The 14170-nt window shown below is 49.1% G+C and overlaps 1 protein-coding gene across 1 annotated transcript in view; it reads right to left on the bottom strand.

The window, feature by feature from the left end:
- LOC149337752 (uncharacterized) overlaps positions 1-14170 on the bottom strand; it is a 51429-nt gene that overhangs the window by 4522 nt on the left and 32737 nt on the right. The window contains exons 18-20 of the mRNA XM_089554508.1: positions 9446-9602; positions 7376-7488; positions 4968-5100 (exon numbers count right to left, since the gene is read on the bottom strand). Coding sequence (XP_089410634.1) covers positions 4968-5100; positions 7376-7488; positions 9446-9602 — 403 coding nt within the window. The remainder of the gene's footprint in view (positions 1-4967; positions 5101-7375; positions 7489-9445; positions 9603-14170) is intronic.

Below are 14170 nucleotides of genomic sequence, written 5' to 3' on the forward strand. Positions count from 1 at the left end.
ATATCGGAGGGTGGAGTACGGGAATTGCACTCGGGGAAGGCAGGCTCAATCTCGTATGTGACGGCTGTGACTTGGCGCAGCACGCGATACGGGCCCACATATCGAGAAAGAAGCTTTTCCGAGAGCCCTACACGGCGAGAAGGCACCCAGAGCAATACAAGGGACCCAGGCAAGAAGGCACTGTCCAGGTGGCGGCGGTTATAGTGCTCTTGCTGAGAAGCTTGGGAGGCTTGCAAGCGGGAACGGGTGACTTGGCGAGCGTGGTCGGCACGGGCAATGGCTTCACGGGCGTATTCAGAATGTGCGGGAGGAGATGTTCGCAACAATGTGTCAAGCGGCAGTTGAGGCTCACGGCCGTACAAGAGGTAAAACGGAGAGTATCCGGCAGTGTCGTGGCGGGAGGAGTTATATGCAAATGTAACGTATGGGAGTGCGACGTCCCAGTCTCGGTGATCAGAGGAGACGTACATGGCGAGCATGTCGGTGAGCGTCCGATTGAGTCGCTCAATGAGGCCATTAGTTTGGGGGTGGTAAGCGGTCGTCAACTTGTGCTTAGTTGAGCACGCGCGAAGAATGTCGTTTACCACTGCGGAAAGGAAGGTGCGGCCACGGTCAGTGAGCAGTTGGTGGGGTGCTCCATGGTGAAGAATGACGTCCTGAAGAAGAAAGTCGGCGACATCAGCGGCAGTACTCGTGGGGAGCGCACGCGTTATCGCGTACCGGGTGGCATAATCTGTGGCGACTGCAACCCATCTGTTCCCAGAAGTGGACTCAGGAAATGGGCCGAGAAGGTCCAAGCCGATACGGTAGAACGGCTCCGGAGGGATGTCAATGGGCTGAAGAAAGCCAGCGGGAGCAGACGCAGGGCGCTTGCGACGCTGACACTCATCGCAAGCACCAACGTAACGGCGCACTGAGCGGTAGAGGCCAGGCCAGAAGAACCGACGGCGGATGCGGTCGTACGTGCGAGTAACGCCTAGATGGCCAGCAGTCGGGAGGTCATGAAGTTCGTGGAGAACGACTGTTCGTAAGTGCTTCGGGACGACGAGGAGAAGGTCAGGACCAGTTGGTTGAAGATTCCGGCGGTATAAAATACCATGAACGAGAGCAAAGCGGTTCAGTGAAGGGTCGGTTGGGGCGGACGTTAGGCGATCGATGATGGAGAGAAGCTCCGCATCCCGATGCTGTTCTTCGCCGATAGTTGTAAACGGAGTTACAGAGAACAGGTCAATGGTGCTTGCGCTCGTCACAGTATTAGAGTGGGCAACAGGGTAACGAGAGAGACAGTCGGCATCTTTGTGCAACCGGCCAGACTTGTAGATCACAGCGTAGTCATATTCTTGGAGTCGTAGCGCCCAACGACCGAGGCGACCGATAGGATCCTTCAGAGAAGAAAGCCAGCACAGTGCGTGACGATCTGTCACAACTGTGAATGGCCTGCCATATAGGTAGGGATGAAATTTACCAACAGCCCAGACGAGGGCCAAGCACTCTCTTTCAGTAATGGAGTAGTTCTTCTCGGAAGGGGATAGGAGACGGCTAGCATAGGCAATTACACGATGTGTGCCGCATTGACGCTGGGAAAGGATTGCACCGATGCCATGGCCACTAGCATCAGTACGGACTTCCGTAGGAGCGGACACATCGAAATGTGCCAAGACCGGTGCAGTGGTAAGCTTTCTTATAAGGTGGGCAAATGCTTGGTCTTGGGAGGACCCCCAGGAAAAACTAACATCCTTTTTAAGAAGATCGGTGAGCGGCTGAGCAATGTCGGCAAAATCTTGAATGAATCTACGAATGTAAGAACAAAGGCCCAAAAAACTTCGGACGTCATTGCTCGAACGGGGTACTGGGAAGTCGTCTACTGCTCGGATCTTGTCTGGATCGGGACGAACCCCCGTAGCATCGACGACATGGCCTAATATATTGAGCTGGCGACGCGCGAAACGGCATTTTGAAGAGTTGAGCTGCAGCCCGGCATGGCGAAAGAGGGAAAGAACTTGTGAAAGGTGGCCCATGTGGGACGAAAACGAGGGCGAAAACACAATTACATCGTCTAAATAGCACAGGCAAGTGGACCACTTAAATCCTTGCAGCAAGGAGTCCATCATGCGCTCGAAAGTGGCTGGGGCGTTACATAAGCCGAAAGGCATAACCTTAAACTGATATAAGCCATCAGGAGTAACAAACGCAGTCTTCTACCGGTCCTGGTCATCCACAGCAATTTGCCAATAGCCAGATCGGAGGTCTATGGAGGAGAAGAATTTGGCTCCGTAGAGGCAGTCTAAGGCATCGTCGATTCGAGGAAGCGGATAGACATCTTTTTTAGTGATCTTATTCAAGTGACGGTAATCCACACAAAAGCGCCACGAGCCATCTTTCTTCTTGACCAAGACGACGGGCGAAGCCCAAGGACTGTGAGAGGGCTCAATGATGTTCTTCTCCAGCATTTTTGTCACTTCCGCCTGGATTACCTGTCGTTCGGCATGGGAGACCCGGTATGGTCGGCGGCGGATAGGAGGAGCATCGCCGGTGTCGATGCGGTGCGTAACGGTAAGAGCTTGGCCGAGGGCGCTGTTATGGAGGTCGAAGATGTCGGAATAGGACTCGAGAAGCGCACGCAGCTGAGAAGATTGGGCAGGGAGCAAATCGGAGGGCATCATTGCCGTGATCGCGTCAGTCGAAGTGGGATCGTGAGCAGGGTCTGCAGGAGCTGATGCATGGGCTGTGTCCAATGGGGCAACTTGGCAGGAGCCAATAGGTGCGAACGTTGCCACGCATATGCCAGGTGGAAGGACTTGGGCTGAATAGCTGAAATTGATTAACGGAAGTGACACACTGTTTCCCCTGATTGTAGCGACAGTATGGGGCAGTGCAACGTTGCGGTGCAGCAAGACATCTGAAATAGGGGCGACTAAGTAGTCACCATCGGCGACTGATGAGGTAGGACGTAGGGTAACGAATAAGGCGGCTAGGGAGGGCAGAGAAACTTGGTCGGGCGAATACAGTCTGGGAGAAGGCAAGGGTTCAGGATCGATGGCTGGGAGATCGAGGTGTAGGCTGCCGTGCGAGCAGTCTATCAGGGCGGAGTGTTCTGATAGGAAATCGAGGCCGAGGATGAGGTCATGAGCACAAGGGGTCAAAACATTGAACTTCACCGGAAGGTCATGGCCAGCAACACTAACGCGTGCAGTGCAGAGTCCGTCAACACTAACTGTTCCGCCGTCCGCGACACGCACTCGAGACTGAGCTGGCGTGAGAACTTTACGTAAACGACGACGAAGTTGTGCACTCATGACAGAGATATGCGCTCCAGTGTCGACAAGCGCACGCACGGGAACACCATCAACACAAACGTCTAGTTGGTTCAAGTGGGAGGTCTGTAGAGGATTTTTGGGCCTGGTCGTGGATGCAGCGTCACCTCCGGGAGCTGCATCAGCTAGTTTTCCAAGTCAGAGCGGTCGTATGAGGCTGCAGCCGAGGATCGAAGGGACTGCGGGGATCGGAAACGACGGCCTCGTGGAGATGGAGAGCGGGAAGAACGACGTGGTCGGGAGCTGGTGAGATCGTTGGCCGAATCTGATTGGTCATGAGGTGGTCGGGGCGGAAAACGGCGGGGAATATCGGAACGGTTGTCGTAGGAGAGGTCGGTGCGAGGAGTCGGAAACCATCTAATGCGGCAGTGCCGGGAAATGTGGCCGACACAGGAACAATTGAAACATATGGGGCGATCATCAGGCGTGCGCCACTCTGCTGGATTTCGGTAGCGACGAAAGTTCGGAGCCCTGGGACGGTAAGCATTCCTGGTTGGAGGCCGGACGCTAGAGTTCCCGATGGAACAGATGGCAGGTGAGAGATTCAAATTTGCGAGTTCCTCTCGTACGACGGCTTGAATAAGGGACACATCGGGCAAGGGGTGACTGGGGATGGTAGGTTGGAGGGCCGCAGGTGCACAGGCCTCCATTTCGCGGCGAACGATCCGGGTGACTGTGTCGTTGATGTTGAGAGGCGAAGTGGGAGGTGGGCTAGTTGGCGGCTGCTGCAAAACACACGAAGATGTGGCGGCCGTATGGGGAAGTCTTTGAAATTGTGGAAATATGCGCCGGCTCTTTACTTGCTCGAAGAGACGGCACTCCTTAATAAGGGCATCCACGGTATCACTGCCTTTGCAGAGAAGTAAATGAAAAGCGTCGTCCGCGATCCCCTTTAGGATGTGGCCCACCTTTTTCGATTCCGACATGGAGTTGTCAACCTGGTGACATAAGGCAAGGACGTCTTGAATATACGTGATGTAACTTTCACAGGTGGACTGAGCACGCGAGTCAAGATGTTTTTGGGCTGCGAGCTTCGAAGCATCTGGAGGTCCGAAGAGAGCGCGAAGCTTTTCTTTAAAGGTGTCCCAACTCGTTAATTCGTCCTCATGGGTTTCGTACCATTGCCTCGCTGGGCCAGACAAATAGAAAATGACGTTGGCCAGCATGACGGTGGGGTCCCACCTGTTATCGGCGCTGACGCGTTCATACATCAAGATCCATCTGTCGACGTTTTCAGTTGAGGCACCGGAGAAGATGTCGGGGTCACGGGGATGAGCCATGACCATGAATGCAGTGGCAGTGGGACTTGGCGAGTCGCCGGGCTGCGTCATTGTAGCGGTCCCGGTGTAGCGACCGCTGCGAAGCTCCGTGATGGAATAGGCCAGAACGAGAGGAAGGGGAAAGTCCTCACCTCCACCAAGATGTTACGTGGCAGGAGGCGTTCACAGCCCGCAGAACACTGCTGCACTCACACTGAACAGAACACAAGCACAGGGCGCACCGGACGTCAAGACACAAGCCGCTGCACAGGATTCAGAGCCCGAGCACGCGCCAAGCGCCCTCTCACTTCGTCTGCCTCATCGTCTCTGAGTCGACCCGTAGCAATATCTACCGATATGCTTGCATGCAATACCTATGTGCGGTAATTCTTACCATGCTGTATATGTAGTCGCGTGCATGAGGTATCTTCAGGAATGTAGGAGGAACCATCACGCAGTCTGCCAGATTTCGGTCTTCGTAGAAGTAGTGGCTGAGGGAGACGACCATGTCGGGCGTATAGATCCTCCTGAGAAGGGGAGGAGGGAGGACCGGGAGAAACAAGAAATGTCAGTCGCTTAATATCTGATGCTAACCGCACTCCAGGCCACATGCATGTGCACGAATGTCAAGAAAATTTTACTCATGCGCATGATTAAATTAATGTAATAAGGAATGGTAGAGTTAGTTAAAAAAAATAATTCTGCTCACACAAGCTATCGGAGCAGCAGAAGCTTTTGTCGAACAGCAAAGAAAGCAACCGCCAAAAGATAAGACAACGCTATCTTTGAGCTATAAACCGGCTAACTCAGATAGAGATTCATTTGTTGAACCACAGAGCTAATTTTTGTTTATTTTATGAATAGACATTCCGACTAAGGCCATCGGCGCTAACTACACGACGGAAATGTTTCGTGGTAACCTTTTACACAAACTGTATCCCGAAACTATTTATCACGTAATTCACAAAGCGCGGAAGATTTAAATGCTGAAAACATTCCAGCATATAATGGGCCCCTGAAGTCTAACTTATAGAAAAATGCACTCTCTCCTTTCAACTCATTTATTATGTAGTCATTAGATGAGTTTATTGCCAACTTTGACAAATAATATGACATATATATCCAAGTTTTTGGGCCTGAACTGTATTGTTATAGCCGTATGATGCCCACCTTCCACATATACCCACCAGACACTCCGTGAAGTCTATGAAAATTGAAAAATTGTAATATATTCTCTTATGAAAATATTGAACGTAATGGTCCATTGTTCTGATATTTAGCTTAATCTTTCCATCGATCACATCGAACAAATCAGACTGCTAGAGAAAACCAACGAGGAACTCTTTAGACGATAGCAAGAACACTAATAGAGAAAAAAAAATGCAAGACTTCTGTCAGGTGGCTTGCGGAAAAACTGATTATCGTAGTGAATTCTTGCATTTTACGAAAAAATTGCATTCATAAACGGTTTCCCCCTCAAATTTGCTTTTGTCCAGAATTGTTGGGTATGGCTGCGTTGTTTTTCTCATTAACAACGCGGACCTCTGGGATATTTTAATGGAATCAAAAGGAGCCCTAGAAAGCCGGGGCCGAAGAAAAAGGCAGGAGTGACGGAAATGACGCCACCTGTCTTTTATGCGTACTCAGCAGGTAGAGATGCCGTTTTGTTTTGCATGAAACTCGCAAACCTCGCGTATAGATGTGCACTTTCTCTATTTCTCTGTGAAATAAGACTTCTATGGACAGTGGCCATGGCAGTGTCATTTGCCTTTTGTGAGTAAAACTGCACTAATAATTTCATAATGCATTAAGTCGACGTATTCGGAAAGTCATCGTAATGTGACCTGAAGTTTAGTGTAGTATGATTTTGTACCCTGGCCTGGACTGATATCCAGCAGTAATCTCCTTTGTGACGAGACATAATTCCAGCTGTAGCTTTACATGGGTGAAACATGAAAGGCGTTGGTGAACAAAGACCTAATATAGCGTTGTCTAATAAATATCTCAAGGATAGCGGCCTCGCACACAAAATCAAAAGGCATGAAGCGTGCAGCTAATATCTAGAGAGAGAAAAAATGGCTGAGGCTTAACTTGGTTAAGCCTGGAGAATGCGAAGCATCATCGTGTCGCGTAAGTTGGAGGCGCACAACCACAGCGACGGCGCGAGGTGGGCCCCCGTTTCTCCACTGTCGTGACGTCATCGTGTCACGTGGTGTGACGCCATGTATCACGTGATTTGGAGGCGCACAACCACAGCGACGTCGCGAGGTGGGCCCCCGTTTCTCCACTGCCGTGACGTCATCGTGTCACGTGGTGTGATGTCATGTATCACGTGATTTGGAGGCGCATAACCACGGTGAAGGGCTGGAGTGGTAGCTAAAGTAGTATGCTTCGCATAAAAACAGTTTCCGATCCTGGTCCGGTTCGCTGTCTCATGTGAAAGTTGGAGCCTGTATCGGCCGGCCAGTGAGCGATACGGGAAAGAAGCAGTGGCCACATTATTAGGCAGAGTGTGAAAGGAGGAGCGGCCCAACTCTCCCGAAAATAATCTGCCCGGGTTGGCAGTAATCTCCGTCGGAGGTGGTGGTGACTGTTTGGCGTCTTGCCAGGCCCAATATGTACGTGTGTTTTCAGGCTAGGTGCCGCATACCTTACAGCGGGGAAGGACAGAGCGCTTGCATAGTGGTGGTTTGAGCTTGTCTAATGAAGGTAGGCTCGCGGCGACTCATATGTGCCGGAGAGAAAGCACAAGTTACCAGGATGCACGCCTAATTAGTTGAAGCCACAATAAAAAATATTTACTTGAAACGTTCCGCAATCAGTTCGGTCCACGAGCCGGGCAGCACAGGAGTAGCGAGCAGTGTGTAGCTTGGCTTTACTGCCCTGGTTTTCTCTTCCATAATTTTTGACAGCATCTGGAAAAGGGGAGATTGCAACTGGCAAGCATCTCAGGAACGACTCGACCGGAGAGGGCTTCCACTTATGTGTACCATCGCAATTCTGAGCGTACGTGTGAAAGCACTGTTTCTGCTAATTTATTTATTGTAAATACTTTCAAGGCAGTATGACATCAATGAGCAGAGCCAAATAGTAGAAAAGCCAAATGGAGTAGCTGCGTGTGCTGAGACATGCTCTGGAGAGGAAGCCATCAAGTTGTAAGGATTGAGTGCTTTGTGAAATCCATTTGACAATGACGCTTTTCTCAGGCATACTCTCAAAGATGTTATGTAAGCAAACATGCTTTTTGAACTAGTTGATCAAAAATGAAAAAAAATAACCTGACTTTCTGAAAAAGTTCACCGCAGCATTCGCGAGCTAAGAGTGGTCTTATTTAGAAGAATTCTAGCACTTTTTTACGGCCAAACACGCAACAAACATGACGAGACAATTTAAGTATACTTTGTGTGTTCAGAGATTTTCGGGGTGAGTGTGTTTGTTCAGGGCTCTAACGGTATCTGGCTTTCACGCAGCCGTCGCCGTGGCTTCGGCACATACAGCCGTTGAGAGGCGCGTTTATTTTTTGCGCCCTTTTCGCCTGTTTACAAATAAACTTCCGAGTGACGCCGACCCAGCTGGTGCCAGTCGACAGAAACATGCAGTTTGCACTTCCGTCTTATGCAGCAACATTCTACTAATGGCTTCGTATAAGAGTTCTTGAGAACACAGGTCAGCGACGGTCCGAACTTCTCTACGGCTAAAAAGAGCCGTATATATGAATATAGATATACCTAGCTTGGCAAACTGTGAGGGACATCGTCTTCATTGCGTCTATGTATGCCCATTGCGAGTCAATAGAGTAGCCGTGGCAGGTTTGCAGTTCAGCACCTTGCACTGCACATTCTCGTCACCTGTCCGAACTTAAAGGGACAAAATGCCCAGGTACTTTACTGTATATGTGCGATTATAAGGGCTTTTATTACAACCAGTGTGCTTTGATTGTTCGAAATACTTCCGTCCTCCCTATCTTGAAAACTTAGGAACTTTAAACCACTGCTGCTTTCCTTTTCAAAACCACTGTACCGCATACTTAGAATTGTCATTGAGGAAAAATTAGAGATAAACAGGTGAGGCTAACCTAAAAAATGCATCATGCGCTGTCACAGCGAAAAGATGAACCTGTTCACGTACCCAAGGTGGTGAGAAAACGTGACGGTTCCTATTGCAAGGCTGGTAAGCAAACCCCATGATCATTTAAAGGTTCTTTATTTACTTTGTGTATACTGAATGCATGAAATGTCCCTAACAGTGGTATTAAATGAGGAAAAATGCAGTATAGTGTAAAAAAATCAATCGAAAATTAATGACACTGCGGTCATGTTAGGCATGTTTACTACGTTAGATTGTAATTGGTTCCCACTACCTGAAACATAAAAACAAAGAACTGTTATTTTTATCCCTATCAACAGATAATTTTTGTTGTCATACGTGTGTTGTTGCGTTGGGCACGCAGGGCCTTTACGATTCATAATTGCCTATTGCAAACTGCCTCAAGCTACAGCACACGTGGAGATACAAGAAGCGATGCAAGTCCGGTGAGGGCTCTGCTTATGTCGTCAGAAAGACCGCTAAGAAACGCCCCAGCTAAAAGTTAGTAGGACACCAATTAAGCCAAAAAACCTTTAATAAAAAGAAAGAAAACGACGACTAATGCCCTTCATGTGATATAGAGACCATTTTTGCTAAAGAAAAAAAAGAACGCAATGTTTAAAAAAATAGAACTCATAAGCACTGCAGTATAATTCCTGAAAGCGCTGAGAAGCATCAGAGGGGAGTATTTTTCGTACTTTGTATGTATTCATTTCCTGCTTCAGTCCTGAAGATTTACTGAATGGCAGACCGCTCATTATTTTCTTGCTATACTGGTGTGCTTACCTTGAGGATAAGTAGCAGCTGATCGAGCTTATCGCTGCCGAAACTGTACACTTGCGTGTTCACGACACCATAGTGGGATATTCCCCAGTTCCAGAGGCTGTCCAGATGGGACACCGCGTCCGGGTGGTTCAAAAGCTCTGACACGCGCTGGCTATTCCTGCAGGTGCAAGGAAGGAGAAAAGGCTGAGAGCAAATGAATTCCACCGATTTCTCTGTCAACAGGGCTTTTCTTTCATCTAATTCTGAGCACCTTCTCCACAACCAATATTCCACGAAAACTTCGTCTAGAAATCAACGGAGAGCCACCGCGGTGTATCAGTAGCTTTGGTGCTCGGGTTATGGGCCTGCTGTCCAGGGATCCTACGGCCCGGCTCCAATGCACCATATTGCTGACCATATCTTATTTGCCTCAATTGAATGCTTTTTTTTCCCGAATGAGCGCTAACCGGGCTGCGGGGCTCGGGAGCACTGTATGATTTGAACTACCATTTTTCGACATGGGAACGCTGCTTCCCCGTGATAGGCCACCTCAAATCATGGCACTACTGGTGCAACTACAGTGTGGCCTAGGCGGCAGGCAGTGGCCATGGATGGCGGCAATAGTGAGTGACAATGACAGATATGTGTAGGTGTCACAAAATTCGGCGCAATTTTGGAAACTAAGAAGCAAAAAATGGCCTGGCTTACCTTATGGTTAAGCCTAGGACGCGAAGAATAGTTCTGCGGTCTGGCGAGCCGCCCTCTCCTTGGCCCACATCTCGCTGCTCAACTGACTCAACGAGTGCGTCGCCTTTTGCGTGACGTCAGTATCTCCTAGCGGTAGGAGCGGGAGTTAGGCCACCGGCGGAGGCTGCGTGTCCGCAAGCGAGCGCACGAGGCCCCAGCTTTCACAGCTGTTGTGACGTCATATCACGTGGTGCGCCGATGAAGGTCAAGTGGTAGCTACGCGGCCGTGCGCGACGCAGCAAGAAAGAGCTCGGTTGTGCGAGTAATATGCTTCGCTTAAAAACAGCGCCGCGCGGACGCGTCTCGCCGGCGCGATCCGAATGGGGGAGAAGGAAACCCCCGCTGAGTGCCTAGCATGTGTGTGTGTGCTCCCTCTTTCCCTCCACCACCGCTCACCGACACGGCGTGCGCGGGGGGAATGAGTCATCTACGCCGATTTCTCTGGAACGTGCGAGTCGCTTCTACTGTTGACCGGGGAAAAGGGGGAAGCCTTGCGTGCGCTAAGACATATCCCCCTCCTCTGCACTCGGACGTCGGCGACGGCGCCACGCCAGAACACGCTCGAACCTTCGAGATGCGACCCCCGATCTCTGACCAATGGGGACGCGCGGCCGGTGAGAAGAGGGAAGGGAGACAGCACTGCCGATGCTGCGTGTATGTGCGCGCCCACTCTGGCGCGTAGAACAAACAGACGTGGAAGCGAGCCTATAAAAGAAGGACGTTGACCGCTGACAGATTGGTGTATCTGTTCTCACTTCGGCGAGCGCGGCTTCGGCCGCTTATCTGTTTTTTGAGCAGCGTCCGCTCCGGCGGACGCAGTTGTTGCTGCGACGCGCGTCTTTCCTTTCCTCTCTCTCCTTCCTCTGATCTTTTAACTCTCCTCTGTCTGCACGTGGCAGCGGTGGTGGCTTGGCTCGAGCCAGTAGCACGCCCGTGCAATTTCCTTTCCATCCTTCTCTCAGTCACAACAACAACAACAACGCTGACAGATTAGTCCGGACCGCCGTTTAAGCTTCATCGAAGCGCGCCCGTTCGACTCCGGGAAAACACCACTCGGCCAGCCACGTACCAACGAGGCAACGTTCACCAGTCTGCTGTACGGCAGGATCGTGGACCTCTGGTCGTCGGACTGCCGCAGTGCCCGGTGAACAAATTGTGTTTTGGTTGTTTGCATCTCTGTTGTGTTGTGCACTTTAGGTGCAATATTTCCTTTGAGTATTGTATTCTCTCTCGTTTAACATTGCACGAGTTGCATTGTTTCGTTAATCACTTTGTATGTGTTTGTACTAGTGATTGTGTAATCCTCTGTATCGTCTCTTGGCTGTATAAACATTGTTTTGTTTGTGAACCTTTTGCTCCGACCCATTCTCTGGCTTGCGACCGGCGAAAGCTGGGCACCAAACGCCCAAAAACCCCTTGTCACTTGGTAGCTGGTCCGCTGAGTTTGCCACGCTGAGTCGAGGGCATCTCCTTTGAGTCCGAGACCGCTACTCCCCCCCCCCCCCCCACGCTCTAAGGGTGTTTGGAACTTCCCACGTAAAAGTGCGCGAAGTGTGGGTGACAGTAGGTTTTGTTAGAAAACTACTTTCAAAGCATTAAAAGGGTTTTGAAAACCAGTTTCAATCAAATAGAACTGCTGTTATCAATTGCAAGTACGAGCTACCAGCGCTAGAGGCGCTTTCGACGCCAGCGCCATTACCTGCAATGCGGCTGTCTGCCTTTTCAAAATATTTTAAGAACTGTTGAAAAAGGTGGGTAAACCTTTTGAGGAACGGCAAATAGTTTTAAAAGCAAATATATATAATCTGCAGTATATATCAACAATAACAACCCTCCGCATGGCGCTAAGGTTTACTCGTTGGTTATGGTTTATCCTCTCTATGTGAGACATGGAGAGGAGCAAAATTTAGATGCAATAGGGCATTGCTATCAGCTCTTACATGACTTGTAATAAGGGAGTAATTACTCATTGGCATCCACCCAAGCGCAGCCATACGACTACAAAGGCAAGCTATACAGCTTTCTCAGAAACTTCGTAGTTAAAGAAAAATTCGTCCTGGTCCGGGGTTCGAACCCGGAACCACCGCCATACCGGAGCAGTCGCTCTACCAATTAAGCTAACCGGGACGGCAAGCATCGCCCTACCATAAGCTTGCCGTCCCGGTTAGCTCAATTGGTAGAGCGACTGCTCCGGTGTGGCGGTGGTTCTGGGTTCGAACCCCGGACCAGGACGAATTTTTCTTTAACTACGAAGTTTCTGAGAAAGCTGTATAGCTTTCCTTTGTAGCCGTATGGCTGCGCTTGGGTGGATGCCAATGAGTAATTACTCCCTTATTACAAAATCTACTCCACCTTGGGGGATTCCCCTAAAACATTTGAACAACGATCTTACATGGCTTGTTTGCCAAATAAAAATACCTTTTCCTGCAAAAGCTGCAAGTTCTGCACTGATTCTCATCCTAGAAATAGATATTGAAGAATATCCTAATATATTTATATTCATCGCCGACAGTATACAGTGCCCTTAAAGCATATCCAAAACGATCAAATTAATCCGGTGCACTCCAACAACGCGCCTTTCCGAGAATGCGCCCATCTTCTGTTCAAACTCCAATAGACGCCACAGCGTACTCTTAGAAGCCGAATGCTAATCAAATTGATGCGCTCACGCCGTGACCGTGCACTGAAAAATTTCGCATTTGACTTCTGAATGTTCTCACGAAAACAATAAAGAAAGAAGGCAATGACGAAGCGTTCAAAATAATTTATCAGCATGGTTGCTACCGGATACGGATAGAATAAGAGAAAAGGAAGACATTCAGTGGAACTCTAGAAAAGGCTCACAAAGATTGCAGAGCGGCACTCCGTAAATGTCGCTTTTCCACCGGCACTAAACAACACTGGTTCAGTACGCGAAATGCAAAGTAAAGCACGTATGTAGGATTCTTATACTGCACATTTAAACAGCTCAAACTCATCCGGTGCACACGCAAGTTAAAGTTATTGGACCGAACAGAGACTGTATAGCCGCTCCAATGAATCGCATGAAAGATTCACGAGTAAGAAAAGCTGTTCACAGCTGCGCTGATCGAGGAAGTTTACATCACTCAGTTTTAACACGATAGACGGCTGACACAGTCACCGCTTTGGTGCAAAATATGCATTGCCTACATGTATTGTCGGTTAGACTGAACGAAGCCAAGTTCCTAAATGACCTTGGCCGAAATGACTGGGTGGAAACCATTGCAATCTTTATTGTGCATGACAAAGTTGCAACTGCTGCCTCCTGCCAATGCCAACATTGATCTATCGGCCAGTCACACCTATGTACTACTCTCTGGTGAATGATAAATGGTTTGATAAACCACATTTGTTTGCTAGGGCGTGCAAACCCGTCTGATTTTACCAGCCATGAGCTTTTTTTTTCTTGAAACATATTTGCTGCCTTCTTCTTTACAATAAAACAGGTTCTGGACAGCTTATTACGTGCTTAATACGTCACTTCATGATACCTCCGACAACATTTTTCACAATGTGTGACAAGCTATGAATACATAAGGTAACACAGGAGGTAACTGCGTCCATGGTGCTGCAATGATTTGTTAGCCTCGTTTCTAAGCCCTTTTCATGCAGTCTCAGCCTTCCTCGAAATGAACCAAGTACCCCGCAAAACTAAGCGACAGCCTGTTTGTCCACGCACTTCTGCGTCGAAAATCTAAACACCTTTCACTTATTTCAGATATTTCACAAGTCCCTCCAAACAAAGGCATAATAAATACCAATTCACCCAGGCATCGCTTCTGCAAATTTGTCTGTCAGATAAGCATTGGACATCATATTTCTTTATGTTGCAGAGGCAAGAGAATAGAGGGAACCGGATATTCGATAAACGAGATATTAAGTGGACATTACTGCCCGATGAAAAACAAGAACCTTACAAAAATTTTGTATTGAGTTGCGAGAATTCTCATTTCATCCTGCTTTTACAAGCACAGTACT

The sequence above is a fragment of the Amblyomma mixtum genome, chromosome 7 (assembly GCF_055824585.1).
Source record: "Amblyomma mixtum isolate Tamu chromosome 7, ASM5582458v1, whole genome shotgun sequence".
Taxonomy (NCBI): Eukaryota; Metazoa; Arthropoda; class Arachnida; order Ixodida; family Ixodidae; genus Amblyomma; species Amblyomma mixtum.